At 40.5% G+C, this 24,507-nt stretch overlaps 1 protein-coding gene across 1 annotated transcript; it reads left to right on the forward strand.

Moving 5' to 3' along the window:
* The first annotated feature begins 7,197 nt into the window (after positions 1-7,197).
* On the forward strand, positions 7,198-17,411 carry LOC122792801 (uncharacterized protein K02A2.6-like). The gene is made up of 3 exons (XM_044060370.1): positions 7,198-9,091; positions 9,494-9,811; positions 17,299-17,411. The coding sequence occupies exons 1-3, from the start codon at positions 7,198-7,200 to the stop codon at positions 17,409-17,411; spliced, it is 2,325 nt and encodes a 774-aa protein (XP_043916305.1).
* The last annotated feature ends 7,096 nt before the right edge of the window (positions 17,412-24,507 follow it).

Below are 24,507 nucleotides of genomic sequence, written 5' to 3' on the forward strand. Positions count from 1 at the left end.
CGGGCAGCATAAGACATATTTTTGAGACCCTTTATCCTTTTGGTGAGGAACTTTTGGGGCCTTTCAAGCTGCAGCAGGTGTCTGGTCAGATACATTCGAGCGGGCATTGTACTCAATCATAGGTCTAATAAGTGATGAGTACAGGGGACGATGACCTCCCTTGATCTAGATGTGAATCCCTTCATGATCAGGTGGGTGATATAGAAGGTTTTCCTAACTACTTTAGCAACATGAGTGTCAAACGAAGGCTACTGTCAACCTGGGTCCCCAGATCTCTGATGACTTTTTCTGTGCTCAGTGGATTGCCACCTATATGGTAGCTAGGGGTAGCCTTGTTTTCCCAAAGGGTATGACTATGCATTTTTGGCGTTTAACTTCAGGCCATGGCTCTGGCACCAGTTATCCATTTCTGTGAGGCCCTTCTGGAGGATATCTGTGTCAGATGTGTTTTCGACTATGGCCCAGTTTGCAGTCATCTGCAAACTTTGTCAGCCATAACCCTCCTGTGTTTGCTTGTACTTCAGAAAAGTAGATGCCGAACAAGAGTGGACCCAGGACTGAGCCCTGTGGGACACCACTTGTGACAGGCTTTGAGTCTGACATGGCTCCAGCAACTCTGACCCTGTGGGTTCTGTCACTTAGCCAGTTTGCAACCCATCTTGTGATGTATGGGTTTACATTCAAGCTGATGAGTTTTTCGATGATACCTGAGTGGAGTATTGTGTTGAAGGCCTTTGCCAGGTCGAGGTAGGCTGTATGGACTGCCTTTCCCTCATCAATGGCCTTGGTGACTGTCTCGAAAAAGTCAACCAAGTTTAAGAGGCAGGATCTGCCTTTGACAAATCCAAACTGAGTTGGATCCAAAGTCTGCAAGTTCCCTATGTCTTTATTTATGAGTTCCATTATGATCCTCTCCATGGCTTTGCAGATAAGGCTTGTCAAGCTAATGGGGCGGTAATTTCCAGGGTCTGTGGAGGCACCGCCCTTATGAAGTGGGACCACAGTCGCCGTGCGCCACTCCTTGGCATGTATCCTGAGGTGAGGCTAAGATTAAACAGCTGTCCTAACTGTGGGTTTAATTCCTCATTGAGTTCATGAAGCACACAGCCGGGGACACCATCCGGTCCCATGGATGCTGTGTTTTTGCCTTAGTGAGGGCAGTTCTCACCTGGGCGTTGGAGATGTTTGGGGGCTACAATCCTCTGGAATAGATATCTCTCCTTTTGGGGAGGGGAGAAGTTTGCACTGAACCTGTCAGCCAGTATGTTGGCAATGTGTGTAGGTTCAGTAATTTTCACATCATTTTGAACTAATTCTGAGCATATCTGGGAGTTTCCTCCTAGGTTTCTAACATAGCTAAAGAAGGCCTTATGATTCTCTTTAGAGTCCTTGGCGATTTTTCTCTCAAAATTTGCCTTGGATGATTTTATGAGAGCTCTTAGTTTTTACTTATAATGATCAAAGGTGTCTTACCTTTCAAGGATTTTGCTCTATCTTGTAGTAGCTTCCTCCTTTTGTTGTAGAGCTTGTTTATGGCTGGGGTCCACCAGACTGGACGCTTGCCTTTGGTACAGAGAGTCTTAGTTTTGTTTGGGATTGCCTGATCCATGCAGTCCTGTAGGTGCTGGTAGAAGGCATTTGTAAGTGATTCAGCGGTTTGAGTAATGTTTACCACTGGCTCAGGGGCCTTAAAGGAGACAACACTAGTTTTAGAAGTGTGAAATCGGCTTTTGAGAAGTTTTTCACTGTGGTCTTTTTGTTTCAGGTGGGCGGGATGAGGACCTCCAGCGAGATTAGTTTATGATCTGATCTCACCAGTGAGGGGTATACTTCCGGTGTTGAACATTTTGATCCCATGTTCGTGATGATGAGATCAAGTATGTTTTCTCCTCTTGTGGGGATGGTGACTAGTTGTTCCATGGCATTTGAGTTTATGAACTCCAGGAATCTTTGGGTTAGAGTGTTCGGGCTTGAGTAGTGTTCCCAGTCTATATTAGGGTAGTTAAAGTCACCTAGTATGATGGTGTTTGGAGATACATTTATGCCCTCCAATGTTTTCACGAAGGCCATGTGAGGTTCCTGAGTTTGAGAGGGTGGCCTGTAACATGCTACAAATTGCAGAGCAGTCTTGCCTATGGTTAATTGCACCTGGATGGTCTCCGATGCATCATGCGTTGCCACCAACCTTGAGGTGTGGGTGTCCTTTATGAATATGGACACCCCCCCTCCTTTCTTGGTGTTGTCCGGATTTTGGGGCCGACACATGATATGAGGTGAAACCTGTTAGTGCTGGGGTGCTCTCAGGAGCCTTGAACCAGGTTTCTGTCACAGCACAGACATCGATGTTCTCCATATTGAGAAGGGCCTCGAGTGCGTGCATCTTGAGATTGAGACTTCTGGCATTGAGCAGCATTACCCTTAGTTTTTTTCCTTTTTGGTGTTCTAGGGTGGTAGGTTTAGAATTTGAGCCTTGCCTAAAAAAGGCACTATGGGGGTGGCAAGAGCCTTTGCCAATATCCGGAAGCCCAGGGGTGACAGGTGCAAGCCGTCCCTTGCGAAGCAGCGTGGCTTGTCCAGCATGTCATCCCAGGCAGACAGACATTGGATCCCCTTTGAATGACACCAGAATTTAAGCCACCAAATCCAGCCGTGCATCACGGTCAGGTGTTTAATCACGGGTAGTAGGTTCTGCATGACCGGCTCGAGGCTGAGCAGTCTCGTGAACCACTACTGCACATACAACTTGTGTTCAGATGTCTACAGGACTGGACATCGTGTCGTGATACCAAGTCTGATGTTTACACAAGATACTTATCCCATGAGGGATATCCAAAAAGTGAGCAAGACAATCTCCTTAAATTTTTTTGGATTTACGAAAATGTGATAGGATTTTACATGCAAGGGATACATGGTTTGCAATCCTGACACTGCCTAGGGTGACACTGCCTACTAGATATGAGTAGTGGTCACTATGTGCAGATATGGCTGTGCCAAGCTAGCAGCCCGAGTATGGCTGGATTTGGTGGACGTTCAGGAATGGGGGGGGGGGGTTGTGTGCTGTAGAGGGGATGATGGGTATTCAATTATGCATCCTGGTGTGTTGTAATTGGATGGCTCAGTTCCACCCAGACCATTATGTGGGTATGTGCCGGTGACGTTTCTGTACATGTGTATTGCACATTTTAATATTCATATGTTTGTGTGATTGTGTTCTACAGTATGGCCTGTCAGGTTGTATTGTGAATGTGTATGTTTGTTCTTTATGTTTCTTTCTGATTCACCCACTGCTCCCTCATACACCTCCAGTTCACCTATTGTGCATCCAACACAGTCTCCCCTTTGTGGATTATTACATTACCTGCCCCCCCACACCCATATTCCACACACTCCATCCATCCCTTCTCTGGTTGATGGCCCATGGCACAGTCAAGGGAACACATTGCATACACTACATATCTCTGGTACCTGTATAGTTGTGAGGACTACCCTAGCATTTTTCACCTTCCACATGCTGTACATCACGCACATAGGTACACGCAAATACTTATCTTTCATGACATGGTAGGTAGACCCGGGTAATAGCCGTTCATCTTTGACCCATCCTGACAACGACGGCTTGGACCACAAATGGGCAGATTTTGGCCAAATGCTCTGAACATTGGTAGGGTTGCCACCTTTTCATATGGCCAGGATGGGATATATTCCGGACACACATCAGATTTTACAGGCCAACACATACCCACGGTCAGTACAACGAATAGTACTTTTGTTTTATGCCTAAATGTAAGCTTATTGTTGCAGCAGTTTAGATGCTTCTTCTGTTTCATTTACTTGCTTATTCTATTTCTTGTAACATGTAGGTATGTTACATATGGAAATAACTGTTGTATGTGACTATTACATGAGATGTGGGACATAATTATGTCATACAGTCGCTGGATATTTTTACATTTATAATGGTTCTGGTATGGGCACAACTGCCCAGATTAGTACTGTCCTTCACAATGTGGGACAAGTGGTAACCCTGACCATTGGGCTAGACTTAGCTATTGGCGGCGCACTAACACGATGCGTTTCGCTTCCACTTGGTATAACTATCAACACTGTATTAGAATAGGGGCACGGGGTTTTAAATGTCATTTGTTCGAGGGATGGGGACTCAATATTCGGTTATGTGCATTTGTGTTTGCTTCTTATTTTTGTGTTCGCAAGAACTGTCTTGCATGCTTTGCATACATTTCAGTATCCACGGACACTGACAGGTGTGATTACTATTGGAGGCAGGCTGTAATATTCAGCATTTTAGGTTGCACATAAACAGCCGACATGTCCACACCTCCGTGCGGCGCTTTGACATGCCCCATGCATTCGCGCACGTTTCCTATGCATGTGAATGTGGCAGCAGCGCGCCTTCATTAATATGCATATGGCACTACTGTGCCATCTGCACGCCTCACAGTCGGCGCAAGCCTAACACCGGCCTTGCGCCGAGCTTCATGAATCCCGGGATAAGTCTAGTTGGTGGATGAAAGTACTTACCATAAATTAAAGCTGAGTTATTCCGGTAACTAAACCTGACTGAGTTTGTTTTTTCAGTGCTCTCATAGAAAAGGAATTAAAATCAGACATTTTGGACAGGTATTACTGTTACTTAATATTGTAACATTTAAGTTTTTTTATTTTTTATTATTCACAAAAAACAAAGAAGTGAAGTCAGTTCTCTACCTTAATGCTGGGGACAGTTATCTCCTTGCATCTCTGTTGTGGTTTTATATTTTAAGATCCATGTTATTGGAGCAAGTTTATCAAATGCATTCCAAGATATTGCCAGAGTGTAGGGTGGGTCTTATCAGAAATGTATTATCTGTACTTCTTAGATCTTGATGTGAGCTTCTGAACTGTAATAGAATTTTAAGGGGCAGAAAACAGCAGTTGTGAATTAACTTATAAATTAGTGTACTGAAAAACAATTGCCTTCCTCTTATCTGTAAACCAGTTGAATTTATTAATGTTTAGACAATGATGTTTATTAAATTGGCTTAAGTGAATAAATATGGATATTTAATTTTCTATTTTCTGGAGTATGTCTCTGTTTTGATGTGATTGTAGAGTGATTACAAGCAGGCAGTATTCACCAATAGCTATTGTTCCTCAGCTTCCTCATAAGAAGGCCAGAGATTCTGGAGGCTGCTTTAATCTATATAAGAACCTTTTGGGACTGTTCTCCAACATGAGGAAGGAGTAATATGGTTATATCTAGAAGTCCCAAGTATTTTTGCTGGACCACATTCTCTACTAATTGTTTGCCTATATCAAATATATTAATGGTCTGTGCTGTTAAAAACCTGCCATTGTTTCTGAAGAGCATGAATGTTGCTTATTTGCTGATCAATGACAAATCATTGTTTTGAAGTCAGTCCGAATGTGTGTAAGGTCAGTTTGAAGAGCAGTGTTGAATGCCTAAGAGAAAGTGGCTGCTTGTAGTATTCGGGCTGGTAATGTAGTTGTTGTACTGTAGGGGCGCTGTGGGGAATTCAGCATGTACTGTTGGTTCTGTATTCTCTGGTAACTTGTTGGTTTTGTGTAGTAGATGACTTGCAGAAGTTGTGTGGAGAAGCATGGGTGCGCACCTGGAGGCTCTTAATAAAGAAAGGCCTTACAACTCTATAATCCGTGTGGTCTCCTTCATTACCACGATGTAACATATTGGCGACGAGAGTGGGATGCCTCCGAGTCCGTTGCGAGTAACCTGGTGAGCTGTAGTTCATGTCGGATGACGAAGAAACGGGGCCTGCTGGAGTGATGTCGGGTTCCATGTTGGGGTCACTAGTTGCATACGACTGTCAGACACAGACCTGGGAGGAGTATTGTGAAGTGTTGGAACATTTTTTTGAGGCAAACCAGATAATGGAAGCGGGTCGGAAGCGAGCCATATTGCTAAGCTCGGTGGGCAGTAAGACGTACAGTCTGATGAGGAACTTATTGAGTCCAGATAAACCGGGGGACAAATCGTTCACAGAGTTGACGAGTTTACTTCAGTCACATTCTAACCCGAAGCCCAGTGCAATAGTCCAGAGGTTCAAGTTAAATTCAAGGACTAGAATGGCTAATGAAACGGTAATGGAGTATGTCGCAGTGTTGAGGGAACTGGCACAACATTGTGATTATGGGGACAGACTGACCGAAAAGCTACGAGATAGGCTCGTATGTGGCATTGCAGACGACCGCATACAACGCAGATTGTTAGCGGAGCCTGACTTGTCGTTTGAAAAGGCCTTGAAGTTGGCACAGGCCATAGAGACAGCGACTAAAGACATTCGTGATTTACAACAGAAAGCCACGGAAGGGGTTGGAAGCCGGAGTGCGACCCCACTGCCAGTGCATAAGGTGGTCGTGGAGCATAATTCACAAGGAAAGTCTGGTCAGTATGTTTGTTACAGGTGTGGAGGTGAACATCTGTCACGGAACTGTCGTTTTTTAACTGTAAAATGTCATGCTTGCGGGAAAAAGGGCCATGTAAAGAAAATGTGCCGCTCAATACCCTCTCGGGAGCAGCCGAAAAAGGGGGAGGAAAAAAGCAGTATGATGGAAAGGAAGGGAAACCGAAAAAATAAACGTCAGTATGCACGCCACATGCGTGAAGTTACAGATAAACCAACCAGGGAAGCCGAAGAAGTGTTCACAATGTTTAATGTGAAAGAGGCCAGGTGGGAAAGAGTTGATCCCATTAAAACCCAGTTGGACTTAAATGGTAAAATGGTGCAGTTTGAAGTTGATAAGGGGTGTAGTGTCACAGTTCTGTCAAAGGCTGAGTATGGGAAGTTATGGCCTAGAGAAGCGCGGAAGCTGCAGGACTGTTCAGTGACTTTGAAAACCTACACGGGTGAAATAGTTCCCACGTTGGGAATGGTGAAAATGAAGGTAAAATATAAAAACCAAGTCAAAGAGTTGCCAGTCATGGTGGTAGCAGGTAAGGGACCAAACCTGCTAGGCCGGGTGTGGTTAAAGGAGCTAAACATGGACTGCCTACAGCTCCATAAGGTAGAACAGCCAGGCCTGACCTTGCAAGAGGTGCTAGAGAATAATGAAGAAGTATTCAAAGAGGAACTGGGGACCTGGAGGGGTCCACCAGCAAAGATACACGTTAAAGAAAACGTAACGCCAAGATTTTACAAACCCCGTCCTGTACCATATGCGATGAAGAAGAAAGTTGAGTTTGAGTTAGAGAGACTCACTAAGCAAGGTATAATTGAACCAGTAAAGTTTGTGGAGTGGGCCGCACCAATTGTTCCAGTATTAAAGCCAGATGGTACTGTTCGTATATGTGGTGACTACAAGTTAACAGTGAACCAAGTCTCGAAGCTAGAGCAGTATCCCTTGCCAAAGGTGGAGGATGTGTTTGAAAAGTTGTCAGGAGGTGAAAGGTTTAGTAAACTGGACCTCAGTCAGGCATATCAACAAGTAGTGCTGGAAGAAGGGTCAAAGACGTATGTTACCCTGAACACACACAAAGGTTTGTTCCAAGTAAATCGTTTACCTTTTGGGGTTTCCTCGAGTCCAGCTATTTTTCAGAGAATAATGGAGGGACTAGTGGCAGGAATTCCAAAGGTGGCTGTGTATTTAGACGATATCCTATTGATGGGAAGGAACATTCGAGAGCATCTGGAGACGCTGAATGAGGTGCTGAGTCGACTGCGAGAAGCAGGTCTAAGGGTGAAACGGAGTAAATGTGCTTTCATGGCAACGGAAGCAGAATTCCTGGGCTACAAGGTGGATGCATCAGGCCTACACCCCCTGCCAAATAAAGTGGAAGCCATTCAACAGGCACCAGCACCCACAAATGTTACAGAACTGAAAGCCTATTTAGGTTTACTCAACTACTATAACAGGTTCCTGCCAAATCTGTCAACACTGTTAGCTCCTTTACATAAGTTGTTAAGGAAGGAGGCTCAGTGGTCGTGGAAAAAAGAACAGGACAGAGCGTTTGAACAGTCAAAGGAACTAATGCAATCTTCAGAAGTTTTGGTGCACTACGATAGTCACAAAGACTTAATTTTGTCATGTGATGCCTCACCCTATGGATTAGGGGCTGTGTTGGCACACCGGAGGTCAGATGGACAAGAGAGACCCATTGGGTTTATGTCACGGACTTTGACACAAGCAGAGTCAAACTATTCTCAGATAGATAAAGAAGGTTTAGCTGTGATGTTTGGAATCAAGCGATTTCACAAGTATCTCTATGGGAGGAAGTTTACTATTTGCACTGATCATAAGCCTTTGTTGTCCTTATTCAACGAAATGAAAGCGGTACCGCAGATGGTTTCTCCTCGCATTCAGAGATGGGCTGTAACGTTGAGAGCTTATGAATACGAGATTGTTTATAAGCCTGGAAAACACCATGGTAATGCCGATGCACTAAGTAGATTGCCGATGCCAGGGCATATCCAAGAAGAGGAAGCGGAGGACCAAGTTTTGATGATGGAAGACATAACATTGGTGTCTGCTAAGGAACTGAGAGTTTGGACACACAAAGACCCGGTGCTTGCTAGAGTGTTTCAGTGGGTTCAGCAAGGCTGGCCAGTCCAACAAACGGATCCAGTTTTTCGACCTTATGAGGTGAGAAAAACAGAGCTGAGTGTGCAAGATGGATGCGTATTGTGGGGGGCACGAGTGATAATTCCGTCCCCAGGAAGAAGGGCACTTTTACAGCAATTACACCAAGGTCATGTGGGCATTACCCGAATGAAAGCTTTAGCTCGAAGTTATTTTTGGTGGCCAAAGTTGGACCACGAGATTGAAGTCGTTGTGAATGAGTGTAAAACATGTCAACAACATCGCAACTTGCCGGTGGCGGCGCCACTACATCCATGGGAGTGGCCGAGTAGGCCTTGGCAGAGACTTCATATAGACTATGCAGGACCATTCATGGGGGCCATGTTTTTGATAATCATGGATGCTCATTCGAAATGGATGGATGCCTATCAAGTCAAGACACCTACTTCTCTCGTTACTATTGAATGCTTGAGGAGGAGTTTCAGTAGTCAAGGACTGCCTGAGACTATTGTATCCGATAATGCTTCATGTTTCACGAGTGAAGAGTTCAAGGGTTTTCTGAAAAAAAATGGAATCGTCCATATCACATCAGCGCCTTACCATGCAGCTACGAATGGTTGTGCTGAAAGAGCTGTTCAGACTTTTAAAGCAATGATGAAGAAGTCTGGTGAAGGAAGTTTAGCAGCAAAAGTATCAAGGGTGTTATTCAACTACCGTATTACACCACAATCTACCACGGGTTTGTCACCTGCCGAGATGTTGCAAGGACGTAGATTGAGATCCACGTTGGATCTAGTGTATCCAAATGTCCGAGCTAAGGTGGAGGGGACCCAGTGGAGGCAAAAAGAATGTCATGATAGAAGACGGAAAGAGCGAAGTTTTCTGGAAGGAGATGCAGTGATGACACGAAATTTCAGTTATGGACCTAAGTGGATTCCAGGGTTCATTGTCAAGAGCACTGGTCCATTGTCGTACCAGGTGAGGTTGAATGGAGATTTCGTAGTGAGGAGACATGTAGACCAAATTCTACGGAGTGAACAGAAGAAGGATGCCATGGAACTGCTAGCCTCAGAACTACCGTTAAGTTCAGAACCAGGGCTCGCAGTGGCAGGAGGATCGCAAATCGAGGGAGACCGCCAGAACGTGGAAGGAGAGGTTTCTGAGGATCCAACTGTTCCAGGGAAGGACACACCGATACCTGAAGTGGAAAAAGTGACACCAGAGTCACCTAAGGTGGTACCACTGCGCCGTTCTAAGCGTGTGCTGGTTAAACCTAGTTACTTGAAGGACTATCAATGTTAATAAAAGTACATGTATAGATTACCAGCCTAGAAAAAAAAATAGTAGATGGTATGGTAACCAGTTAATAACTAGCCTGTTATTTACAAGTAAGTGATTAAATGCATTGTGGAACTTGTTCCCTAGTTTTGCTTATGTAAGACAGTATGTCTTAGCTTAAAAGGGGAGGAATGTAGTATTCGGGCTGGTAATGTAGTTGTTGTACTGTAGGGGCGCTGTGGGGAATTCAGCATGTACTGTTGGTTCTGTATTCTCTGGTAACTTGTTGGTTTTGTGTAGTAGATGACTTGCAGAAGTTGTGTGGAGAAGCATGGGTGCGCACCTGGAGGCTCTTAATAAAGAAAGGCCTTACAACTCTATAATCCGTGTGGTCTCCTTCATTACCACGATGTAACACTGCTGAAAAGGAAACTCAACCTTAGAACTAAAAAAATCTATTTGTTCACTCTATATTTGCTTTCTGGGCTATTTTAACACCTCAAAATCACTCTGACTGCATTCTATAGAATTTTAGTATGTTTTCTGCAAAATGGTTGCCAATAGGGCTTGACATATCAATGTCATCTTGTTTTTCTTCAAGCCTTTCTCTTTTCCATATTCCATTTCAAGTCTGCTTTATGTGAGTCATGTTAGACATAAGGAAATAGTGCTGTGTTCCCATGCAATTGGCAAATAATGGGATTAGTGTCAGTTACTGTCATCTTATATACTGTCTGTAACAGGACTGCTTTTATTATTTCTTGAATGGCCCTCGTTTATGTGTGTCTCAGGTCTTGTTTAGCAGCATACTAAGGAATTATACAGCTGCAACCAAAAACTAGCTAAATTGCAAGACCTTTTTTAAAGTATCTTATTGAAGTTCAAGATGAATTGTCTGCCCCTCCCCCACGCTTTGGTAAATGTGTCTATACTTTACAGGAATTACAAGAAAAATATTTTCTGACTTTTCTCTAAATGTCACAGACATCTTTGATGCTACGTTTAAGTCATCTTAAAATGTAAACAATATGAACAACACATTTTCAGAGTTCAAAGCTTAGTACATCAGTAATGTGATGCTACTTATGTAAATTTGTCAGAAGAGGTGACAACAGCCTTTAAACCACTGACTGATCTAATTGTCTGTTTAACTATGAAAGGCGTGGCTACAGTGGATCAGTGGTGAATCACTGTTAGGTTTGCTTTCTCTCTGCAGTAAAGACAATGGAAAACAGTTTCATACCACTCTGTCTTTTATATAGCAGCTGCTGTGCTCCTGACACCAGCAGGACTAATTACCCATATAAGATTGTCAGCAGTATTCAACTACAAATTTCTGTGTGTCTGTGGTATGTATGTCATGCAGGTATATACAAATTCCTCTGCAAATTATGTGAGAAGTTAAGCTTTAAAGAATGGGTGGTCTTTCTGTTCGATTCTAATGCAAGGAAATGAATGTTTTAGAAAGTATAAGCAAGTTTCTGGTACATACACAATACTGGAAGCATATTGCAGGGAGAAAAGCAACCTAAGAGATGAGTTAAACTGTAGGAGAGGGTGGAATTTTCCTTTAATAATAAGAATATCATCAGTATATAAAATGCAGTTAAGGCTGGAGAGATCCCATGGGAGATATTTATGCAAGGTTAAGAATAACAGAGGTCTAAGAACTAGGCCCTGTAATACTCCCCTTTGGTTTGGAGTAGATTATAACCTGTGTTATCCGAGATTATGCTAAATATTCTGTTCAGTCTTAACAATTCACTTCAAAACCTGGATATTGAAAGTTTTTCATTACCAGATGATTAGTCGATTAGTATCTATCATGTAGGTAGCTTTTAAACCATCCACATACCCTATGAGAGAAGACAGGGTGTTTCAATTTTAAAAGTATAATGTTGTACATTCCAAGGCTTTTTTTAAATGAATGAATATTACTCCAGTGAGCAAGCCTTTCTCATAGTTGATCCCTGTGCCATTAGTGACTGCTAATATGTCAGTGGTGGTACTATATTTGCAACTAAAGCCATGTTGTTTGAGAGAATATCATATTGCACTAAGTAGTGTAACATTTCTGTACGTTTTCTCCATAATTTTAGCTATAAGTGTCTAGGTCAGTCAGCACTAGATATAAAATCCTCAACTGTTTTCGGTGAAGGAATCTGAAGGAGGGGATAATGCTGGCATGTTTGAGTATTGCTGGGAATTGTTTTGTTTTAAGTGATAGATTGAAAGTGTGTGTTAGTGGGGGCAGATAGTATGTTGTTACTCCCCATATTTAGTATTACTGGGAGTATAATATATTTAGTCTCTTTGTGATGTTGAAGTATTTTCTCAAGATGCTGTTGGACTTCTTTTCTGACTGCTGTTTTAAAATAAAAATAAGTGGTTTTATAGCTGTAGGGATACTGGCATCAGTAAAGCTTCTGGGATTGGGCTGAGGGAGATTACATAATTTATTGTGCAAACTTTTTACTACATCACGATTTAATTTATTTTGAACTGGAAGTTATCTTTAATATGTAGTAAAACTACTACAAAAGTGACAATTTCAGGGAAAACAGGGCTGCATTTACATTTAGTGATAGTAATTTACATTTTTCTCAATGGACAGTAAGTCTGAAGTCTGCTTAACACTAACTAGTCATGAGGTAATGAAAAACCTTCATTCTCCAGGTTTTGGAGTGAATGATTATGATTGCTACGCATCTGAAAAGTGCTAGAGCAGAGAATAAACCAAAGGCAAGGAGGCAGAACTAGAACTGGAAATGGATATGTATAAGCAGAGGAAGTCACAGTGCAGTGCCTTAGTCTAATGTGAAGGTAAGAACCCCGAGGGGCAGAGAATACATTACGTATCTTTTTTGAAGAAGTGATGTTAAGCCTATAGAGTAATACAGTAATACAGCATTTTCTCCGTGCCGTTGAGTGGCTCGTTCTGATGAGGTTCCAGTAGAGAAAGCATACCTCATGCTCTTGGGAACAAAAATAAAGTGAAAAAGCCCATGCCCCAGTGGTCTGGCAGGACCAGTTAGATGACTACCTTGTACAGAAGTATTTCAGCTTTGGTCATGATCTACTGTTTTTGATGAAGCAGGATATATTAGACCTAACATATAGGTTCATAGGTTCATAGGTTCATACTAGGCTATCTGCCCGAGGGCATTTACAAGCCTAGCCCATAGTTTTGTGGCTTACGCCACCCCTTTAGTATGGGGAACTATACCCATTATTTTGCTGTGCCTCTGTTGAGCAGTGACACTGAGGTAATCCCTGGGGTATATCTGCGATCTCCCATCCATTGGTCAAGATTTCTCTTGAACAAGGCCAGCGAGGTGCTCTGCCTCACATATACCGGGATTTTATTCCACAGCATAGGGAGTCTTTGGGTGATGAATCTATCCCTCCAGCACGTCCTATTAATAGCCGTGTCGAGGTTTAAGTCTCCCGCCCTTGTGGCTCTGACGGATCTAGATTTTTTGAGGTGAAGCATATTCATCAAATCTGGGTTTGACATGGCCTTGTATGTTAGGCAAAGGTCACCTCTGAGCAAGCGGTGTTTACTGAATAGAGCCGGAGTTCTTTCAGTCGGGCAGCATAGGACAGATGTTTGAGACCCTTTATCCCTTTGGTGAGGAACTTTTGTGGCCTCTCCAGCTGCTGCAAGTGTCGGGTCAGATACATTCCGAATGGGGCATTGTACTCAATCATTGGTCTGATGAGTGATGAGTATAGGAGACTATGACCTCCCTTGATCTAGATGAGAATCCCTTCATGATAAGGTGGGCAATGTAGAAGGTCTTCCTAACTACTTTAGCTACATGGGTGTCGAATGACAGACTACTATCAACCTGGGTCCCCAGGTCCCTGATAACTTCTTCTGTACTCAGTGGATTGCCACCTATTTGGTAGCTAGGGGTAACCTTGTTTTTCCCGAAGGGTATGACTATGCATTTTTTGACATTTAACTTTAGGCCATGGCTCTGGCACCAGTTATCCGCTTCTGTGAGACCCTTCTGAAGGATATCTGTGTCAGATGTGTTTTCTACTATGGCTTCAGTTTGCAGTCATCTGCAAACTTTGTCAGCCATAACCCTCCTGTGTTTGCTTGTACTTCGAAAAGTAGATGCCAAACAAGAGTGGGCCCAGGACTGAGCCCTGTGGTACACCACTTGTGACAGGCTTTGAGTCTGACATGGCGCCAGCAACTCTGACCCTGTGGGTTCTGTCACTCAGCCAGTTTGCAACCCATCTTGTGATGTATGGGTTAACATTTAAGCTGATGAGTTTTTCAATGATACCCGAGTGGGGTATTGTATCAAAGGCCTTCGCCAGATCGAGGTAGGCTGTATGGACTGCCTTTCCCTCATCAATGGCTTTGGTGACTGTTTCGAAAAAGTCAACCAAGTTTAGAAGGCATGATCTGCCTTTGACAAAGCCAAACTGGGATGGATCCAAAGTCTGCAAATTCCCTATGTCTTTATTTATGAGGTCCATTATGATCCTCATAATATAAGGAATAATATATATATATATATATATATATATATATATATATATATATATATTATAATATAGTTACATTCATATGTCTTATATAGGCCCTATGGCTAATTAGCCTAGTACCCAACTATGAACTAAATGCAATCTTGGGTAATGACTAGTACCTCTACTGTATTACATTGGGTTTAAATGGCTAGGCCAAAAATGACCTCCGGGGCAATAGTCTAGTAATCTTTTATGATCTCCTATGATTATGCCGACTAGGGGCACAAACACACCAGATCTTGGCCTCACTAATATGGGAGAATGCGACAAATCACTTAATGTAATGTCCTCTGTTGAATGGTCAAACCACAAGATGGTCTCCTTTAAAGTAAAAATATAACTCAGAAACCCAGCTAATCCTAGAATGTTCAGGCACTACTCTAAGGCTCACAGGCCCATACATGCTGTTACCTGATAATGTGACAACATTTCAAGCCCCTCACAAACCCTGAGAACTCTGCTGCCTCTGGACAACTGTTCACAGAAACATTATACAGGTATGCTAATAGCTGCATAGAGGAAGCTGTACCCACCAAGTACATTGGGATGCTGCATAACAGAAGGCAGAAAATCATGGCAAAAATTAAGAGGTGTACCACCCAGCAGGATATAAGCACTCTAAACTTAAACTACCCAGTGTAAAAATAATGTCTACCGAAGCCAAATTTGAGGTAAAGTTGGCCTCCCAGACCAAGGAATAGACATGCTGCAGCTTTATCAGTAACCTGAAAGACAATACACAAATGTGTGTAGAGCTCATTGTTAATGCAGCCACATATACTGAGCCAGCAGATATAAAAAAACTATTGGCATACAAATTCAGGTCTAATTTTGGCCCTCTCTCCTTCTAAAAAATATCAAATATAACTGCCCTGCTATCACTAGGAACAGGTCTTAAATGTCTGCTGTAAGGCCAAGAACAATGCATTGATGGGCCCAGGCATGAAACATGATGTATCAGGCCCTCTAGATTGCTATTTAAAATGTAGCCACCAAAAAGGCTTCATGCCTAATGAATGATGAGCAGCAATAGTCATCTCTCTGCCCAAAGGTGGGCCATCTACAGACCCTCAAAACTACAGCCCCATAATCTCACTAGTCTGCTATGCAAATCCTTGGAAATAATTATCATGGAAAAGATCAATAATGACACAGTAAACCTACAGACATTAGACCTAAGACAGGTGGGTTTCGTCAAATGCAGCTCTTGCTTACTCACCATGGTGGACTTCTTTGAGAAGGTCACCAAAACAATGGATGAGGGCAAAATGTTTCACACTGCCTACCTTGATCTGGCCAAGGCATTTGACACAACTCAACCCAACTCAAGCATTTTTTGACAAACACAAGATGTTAGGTGTAAACCTTTATGTTATCAGGTGGATACCCAGCTGGATCACACGAAGAACATTAAGCACTTAAATGCATGCGTGTATGTGTATTTTACATATAATATACACGTACACACACATGCATATATGCTATATATATATATATATATATATATATATATATATATATATATATACACACACACACACATATATATACATATACACACACAGACACACACACAAGTGTACATACACACTGCCCCATACAGTGCTGATGGACAGATGCAGCTCCTAAATGCTTTATCCTAGGCATGGCCCAATTCAAATTACCCATGATATGATCCCAGTCATTCTCATTAGGGGTAATATGTAATTATCAACCATGGGACATGTAAGGGCAATCTATAACCAAATGGGATAGATTATTTCAAACACAAAAAAGGAAACCATCCGTGTTCTTGTGTGACATGCACCATTGTTTCCTTTGAGCCAGCAGGAAAACCTACCCAGTATCTGAGCAGTTAAACATGGTCATAATCACTTTCACATACAGCACCAGGAGGTAAAGTGACAACTCTGTTTTCACAACCCCTCAACCCTCAACAAAACTAATTCTGAACTTGTCACTATCCACAAAAGGAAAAGGCAATAAATATTGTATAAAAATAAATAACTAATAAGCCACACTAACCCTAAGAAATTAATATATCTTCTTAGTAGGGCTTAAACCCTGCAGAGCAAAGCAAAAAGAACATGACAAACTTCCTATAAAACCATACCATCAGTTGAAAAATAGCCAGTTAGCAATAGAGATAACACTCCTTCATTAACACAAACACACAGTGAAACTACTGCACTCATAGTCCAGGAAAATGAGCAACCTGTAAAAAATTAAACATATAATACAAAGCTTTACACTATATAAACCATTCAACATGGAAACAAAGTACATCACATACTGCCCACTTAAATTTCTCCAGTAATGAAACCAAACATGAGATGTCATCAATAACATGCAGTTTAAATCTAAATCTCCCAAACATAGAAATGTTCACTTACCTGAAATGTACAAGTGTGTAGTCTAAACAAGTCCCATTAATTCTTCGAACAGCCATCTTCCCAAGTTAACTCCTTCTCCAGCAGGCTTACACAGACTTTAAAGAACAGCTTAACCAGCATAATATTAGCATTATCTGCAAAACTAACTCCAAAATTCAAGTGACCTATAGCAAACAGTGACAGTCATTTATAATCCCATTTTCACCATCCAGAAATAATGAAAATCTTAAAAAAATATATTAATTTAATAAATGCTGCACTAACCTCTTGTCCAACCTTCCCTTATGACTTGAGTTCAACTCAATGTCTCAAGTTGTAAAACTTAGCAATTATTTGTAACTGTTTCTTTAGGAAAATGTAAGGATGTCCTTTCACACTTCTTTTAGGACAGAGAAAAGGTAACTATGAGTCAGCACATATTCTGGGGAGATTAATTGAAACCTATCCTTGAAAGTATGAAGCATCCCAGAAAAACACAGTGTGTAAGTTACAATGTAATTGTTCCTCTTCTGTAATTTCATGAAAGGGGCCTTCTCTGACTCCATTGAGTGTAATGCATACTCTTTCAAAAAGGATGTAAAAGATCAGCCACAGCAGAAAGAGCTAAGCAAGTCTCCAGGACTTCAAGAGAGTCTGTAAGGCAAGGCCAAGTATGTCATCTGATACCCTTACATGGCCTTGCAGACCTCATCACTAACATAGTCCTTTCAGTTAATTTTCATCATTATTTGTTTGGATGGTGCAATAGTGCAGTGGTAACATTGTCACCTCAGTGCAAAATGTTATCTGGTTCGAGCCTTGGCTAGGGTGCCTTCTGTGTCAAGTCTGCATGTCCTCCCTGAATTCATGTGGGTTTTCTCTGGGTACTTCAGTTTCCTTGGTAGAAAAGTCCACTTTATATAACAGAGCAAAGCTTTCAGGTAGAACCCTTTGTCAATACTAATACATACACATCACGTTATCACAGTTTAAATACAGGACATCGGGAGGCATACTCACTGTACTGATTTCAGTACAACTTATTTAGAAGGGGGGTAGCTTTTTAAATTTTCACTTTTTTTTTTCGCGCTTTACTGCACAATGACATCAGCTCATCAGGGCAGCCAGTCGGAATGGAGCTCACCGCGCATGTATTTCCAGCCAGTTCAAATGCTTTTCGAGCAGGAGGATTCAAGCGTTATGTTGGATGTACACGAGCGGGAGGATTCAAGCATTATGTTGGATGTACACGAGCGGGAGGATTCAAGCGTTATGTTGGTCTCACTTCAAGGACTTTATTTAGAAGGTTCTTGCAACCGAGGGTTGGTGAGTAATATGAAGAGAGAGTGTGTGTGTGTGTGTGTGTGTGTGTAAATGCCCCAGGTGGGATGTACTGGTGATTACTCATGGTGGTGTGGTAGGGAATACCTCAGGTTTGAACCCACCACCATTTGTAAAAAAATTGCAGATTTTTGCCTCATATTTGATCTGATCAATATCTGTATCATATCTGTGGTTTTTAAATAGTGCAATGCTTGAAATTTGATGGTGCAGTGGTAGCAACGTAGCATTGATGCCTCACAGCTGTAGGTTCTTGGGTTTGGTTCTTGGCTGGGGTGCCTTCTTTGTGGGGGGGGGTCTGTATCTTCTCCCTGTGTTTATGTGGGTTTGCTTTTGTGTCCTCCCATGTTACAAAGACATGTCTGCATTATTTTTTCCTGGGCCTCTGCTGAGAATTGTTTTTTTTTTTTTGTTCCAAGTCAGACTGCCTTGATTAACAAATTGACAGGCATTTAAACTTCAGACTTCAGGTTTCTGAATGTTTATTTCCTTACATATTTGATGGTGCAGTGGCAGTATTGTTGCCTCACAGCTATAGGTTTTCTCGTTTGATTCTTGGCTGGGGTGCCTTCTGTGTGGAGTCTGCATCTTATCCCTGTGTTTGTGACATAGTAAAACAACTTTTTATTCTAGCAATAAATATATACTAACACAACCTTTTTCATAGCAATTTTTTTAAGTTTATGACTATTTGAAATTCGTCCTTATTTTTGGGACTGTAATACCCTGTTATTGGCGTTGTCCAGGTTTTTTGTGCTAAGGTTGACAGCTATGGCAAGAAGTGAATTCACTGAATATGTTTGAGGGCTTTATTCCCTCATTACTGGGTTTGTCCAGGTGTTTTTTGCTAAGAGGTTGACAGCTATGGTGAGAACTGAATTCATTAAATGATAGCCATTTAAGTTTCAGTCTTCCTCTCTTTCACAAAGCAGGTGATTTGGCATAGTGGTATGTTCTGACTATTTTGCACAGTGACCTTGACAGTAAAATGTATGATGGTAACACAGCATTTTATTCTAGCAGCTTTCCAAGATTATACAAGCAATGTTTAATGTGTTCCTGTTTTTCGCCCTTTTGACCCACCCCAATAAATTTGGCTTTTTCCAGACTTCTTGTGCTGCGAAGTTGAGATGTAGTTGAGTATTGCGTAGATTTTTACAAGGAGCTGAGAGCTGCAGGGGAAGAGAAGTTTAGTGCTGATTATGCTAAGTCAGCTCACATTGCTAGTAGCACAAAATGTTGTGTACTTGCTTTTAATGCAGAAGGTTGTTGGCTCTACTCCCATAAGGGGTGAATGCTGCTGTACTGAAAGTTAAGACACTAACTATGCGCCTGTTATCAGTTTGCCATACATTTCCTATTGCAATATTACTAGCTTATTATTAATGTAATTTAGGTAATTTATTCCTCAGGGGCATCAGACACTTTATTTTTCGGTGAAGTCATGAAATATAAAGGTGATAGCTAGCAGCAACCTCTTCATTAGTTAGATTTATTTAACGTGGAATTATTTAGATGACTTTTTTTACTACTTCAGAGATTGTGCATATTATTTACTGATAATGGTGGACTGTAGAAGATGGACTAGACTTTTATGATGGAAATGTTCTGAATTGGGCAGTTTTGTTTCATTGTTTACTGGAAAAATGTTCAAAGGATAGGAAGGTGTATCAAAGAGCACATGTATGTTTCATATGCAAGGGGCCTATGATTTAAAAGCAGCCCAGAATTAATTTTTATCTGCCATGGGTAAAATGTATTTTTCTTTGAATGTGGGTTTTAATGTTGTTTCAATGAATGTGAGTTTCAAGGGCAGAGAAGTTTTAATGCCAAGTTTGTTTAGCAGATGTCTTAGTGTTTGTGCTGTAAAATGCAAAATAAAACTTTCAAATGAAGTTCAAATCATCATAGAAGTAAATCCGTATGCACATTAGTGTTTATGGTAAATGGAGTGAAATAGCAAAGTAATGGATCATTGGAATGGCTGCAGGGGGAGGCTCCATTCGACCATGGTTTTGTGAGGGGGAAGGGTGGCAAACTTAGACAGCCCCAGCTGAACTATATCTCCCAACTGTCCAGATTTTCAAAGAATGAATAGATTTTTTGTTTCTTATTTTTGGTTTGTTCCTCAATTTGTGGTTTTCTGGCAAATGATTTAGGAATTAAGTCACTAAATAATGACACACTAGTTTCAGACTTTATAACCTTCAGAAAAATGCATGCTAAAATAAGACCTGTTCTATCAACTGTCCCAGTTTATACAAGAGCAATTTTTAGTACTGTTTATATGTTCCCTCAATATATTTGGCCTAGTCCAGATTTATTGCATTAACAGATTGAGAGGTACCTGCAAATAAATTGCTTTATAGAATTAGGCATAGCCAAACCTCAACTCTCCCTGATTTTGGCTCAAAATGTTACTGTTCCCCTAATGATCCCTCCACAAAATAGCAATTTTGGAAGAAAACATAGAGGGTTTACTTTGCTTTTATAAATAACTGTAATGATCAGAGTTATACATTACTTTTATTTCAGAAATGCATGTAGACTCTCTAATTTTGTCAGCTGCTCTAAGTTAACTGTGCTCATATTAAAATGGTGTCCCTCCTATGACAGGTTCCCAGCTGTATTGTCTGGCAATTTTATATTTTTGCATCACATTTTTGGTCCGTTTTTCATAAAATTGCAGTTTTCTGGCAAATTAGTGGCAAATTGTTAAAGACTGAAGTTAGAAAATAATGCAGACATTTCAGTTTCAGATTTCATACCTTTCAGAAAATTCGTACTGATGCAAGACCTACTACTATTCTATTATCTTTCTAAGTTTATAAGAGCAATATTTAAAAAAAAGTCCTTATTTTTGGGCCTTTGCCTCAGTTTTATTTATGAGTTTGTTGCTGTAAGAGGTTGAGAGGTTGAGAGGTTGTGTGTGTGTGTGTGTGTGTGTGTGTGTGTGTGTGTGTGTGTGTGTGTGTGTGTGTGTGTGTGTGTGGTAGGTAGCATACCTCTCAACTGTCCACATTTTGCAGAATGTCCAGATTTTTGCCCCATATTTTTGTCTGTTCCTCATAAATTTTGTGATTTTCTAGAAAATCATTGAAGGCTGAAGTTGCTAAATAATGACAGACATTTGAGCTTCAGACTTCATGTCCTTTAGAAAAATTCATACTAGCACAAATTCTGTTATTCTAGCAACTTTCTAAGTTCACGAGAACATTATTTAATATCTGTCCCTGTTTATTTTAGGCTTTGTCCATATTTCTTGTACTAAGAGGTAGGTAGGGGTGTGTGTGTGAATGAAACATCCTAGTTAGTGGTAGCAGGTGGTTAGTAATTTACTCAAGCTCAAAACCTGTACCTTAGTTACAGAAAACAAAAGCATAAAGTCTCTACCCCAACTACCATGCTGCATTTTTCAAAGAACTGACATTTCAGGTTAATTTTCAATTCAAGGAACCGAGTTTGAGTGAATTTATATTATATTACTGAAGAGGCATTACAGCGAATGCCTCTTCATCGACACTAAAAGAGCGAACCGTGAATTACGAGAATGGCCGTAACTTGGCTGGGGAGGGGGGTAGCAGTTTGAGAGCTGTCAGTACAAATTTGAAAATCCTAGCTACACCCCTGGGTCAACAGTCACATGACTAGCAGCCCAATATAGTCATGTGGCAGCATTAAATAGTTAATACAAAAATATAAAACTATAAACCATAATGCAATAATTAAAATGCAATAATATTCTAAACTATAAAACATTAGCATCTTCCAAACAACATTAAAACCATATTTCATAGTTTAGTATGCTGTGTTTTAACCAATATGGGTTTGAGACTAACCATGCTGTTTAAACCTGGAAAAGAATCAGAAGCAAGTCTCAAAATCCATTCATATTCCTTAATTTCTAGGTAATTATTCATGTCACCGTCTCTAGGTGTAGGATAGATGGCATCAATAACCCTAAACATAAACCTATGCTCACTACCACAAATAGATATGTGTTTATATAGAGCATTCTTATCATAACATCTCCTAATTTCTGATTTATGTTCAGTAATACGCTCTTTCAATTTACGAGTGGTCTTTCCTACGTAGAATGAAGAACACGAAACACAGGTAGCCAAATATACCACAAAAGATGAGACACAAGTCACAAATACCTTGAACCTATATGTTTTACCACTGGTGGGATGTACAAATATGCTGCTATCACTACTCATGATGTCCACACAACAAACACAACTGAAGCACTTAAAAGTGCCTAGGTTTGTTGAGATAGGCATGGGTGTAGATCTAATAACATCTTTGTAACACAACATACTTTTTATAGTTCTCATATTTCTATATGCAAAAGATGGTCCATCACCTACTATATATTTTACTTCGTCTGAAGCCTTAAGGATAGTCCAATGTTTTTGAATAATCTGTTTAATATAACTCGTCCTTGTATTAAAAGAAGTAACGTATCTAATGACTGTCTTTGAGCTTAAGTTCTTAGTTTTATTTTTAGCTTCATTTACATTTGTAACTTCATCATTATTAATAATTAAATTATCTGTACCCTCTGTAAAAATAGGTTTCAAATTTACATTCCTATCAATTATCACTTTATTTTTTACATTGGATAGCAAATGTACATCATATCCACTAGATATAAAGTCTTCTATTGTCTCATCTAGCTGCAAGGAAAAAATAGTGTCATTGGTATTTAACCTACTCACTCTATTAAGTTGGAACATTGTTATACCGTTAAATACATGTGGAGCATGCATGCTATTATAATGAATATATATACCTGAGTGTACTTCTTTTCTATGTACACTAGTGTGAATAACACCTTCACATACTGTAGTTTAACATCTAGAAAGACTAAGGTATTATCTGATGTTTCCATTTTAAATTTCAAAAAATCTGTAGTTGTGTTCAAATAGTTTAGAAATTCATTCAACTCATTCATGCTACCATCCCAAATCATAAAACAACCATCCAAAAACCGTTGGTAAAAACATATCTTGCCCAGGAACTTGTTTTTATCATTATAAATGTTGTTTTTCTCCCATTGGTATAAGACCAGGTTAGCATATGTATTTGCTACGGAGGTACCCATAGCTACTCCCGTAAGCTGAAGAAACAAGGATTCATTAAATAAAAACACATTATTCTTCAAAACCACATCCATGAGGCAACAGATATTTTTAATATATTTACTATTAGGTGTTGGTTGTGAGAATAAAAATTCTCTTAACAATTCAACCCCGATATCATTAGGGATAACAGTAAATAAAGAGGCAATATCCAATGTAACAAAATAATATTTACCCCGTTCCAGCATACCTTTTACACTATTGTGCCACAAACGTAATTTGCATAAAAAATCCGAAGTATCTCGTAAGATAGTATTGCATTTAGACAAATATGGTTGCAATTGTCTTTGTAAATACAAAGAAATTGGTTCAGTAATCCAATCGGCACCTGAAACAATAGGTCTCATCAGTGGATTAACAATAGATTTATGGATTTTAGGAATACCATATAAATGTGGAATTACTGGACACGGTACAGTGAAGTAATGAAATAGATCTAAACTTATAGCTCCATTCAAATGTAACTCATAAATAACCATATTTACATAACCCACACATTTTTTTACATCTACATGTGTAATGCTCTTAAATGCGCTACTATCATCAAGTAACATAGAGACTGCTGACATATAATTATGTCGGTCCATTAAAACAACTACACCACCTTTATCTGCTTGTTTGACAATGATATCATTATCCAACTGCAGACTTCTAAGTGCCTTATATTCATCAAATGTCAAATTATAAGTTCTTGTTTTCAAATTAATAGAATACAATGCCCTAATCTGTAGTTCGCAGACATCATAGAAGGCTTTCACAATATGTACACTGACAGGAATAAAGGTACTGCGCCGTTTACACTGTCCTTCCATAGAAACAGTATCACCAAACAAAAGTTTCAAGTTAATGTTTCTGGAAAACTGCATTAGATCTGTCAGTGCATTTACCAAATTATCAGTACTAGTGGGTATAAAATTAAGTCCCTTACTTAAGAAAGAATAGTGAGCTTCCTGCAGAGCAAAATTAGAAAGATTTAATGTACCCTTTACTATTTGCGGCTGCTTTTGTTCAGTAAAGGGCTCTCGCTTTTCCGTTTGCTCGAGGTTGTCGTTTGTCCCATGGACTCTTTTCTCAATAGTGGAGACCTCTCCACAACAGATTCTGGTTGCTCTAGGTGAAAGCGCTTATGTGGAAAATTTATAGTAAGTTGTTGAGACTCTTTTCCAACATTAGATGAAGCGCTAGCTTCACCATCTTGTTTCTTCTTCATTTCAGATTGCGCGCCTATGCATGCTGTAAGGGGAAGTGATGTCATCTGGCCAGATTCATGT

The sequence above is a fragment of the Protopterus annectens genome, chromosome 2.part0 (genome assembly GCF_019279795.1).
Source record: "Protopterus annectens isolate FY-2018-M chromosome 2.part0, PAN1.0, whole genome shotgun sequence".
NCBI classification, from domain to species: Eukaryota; Metazoa; Chordata; order Ceratodontiformes; family Protopteridae; genus Protopterus; species Protopterus annectens.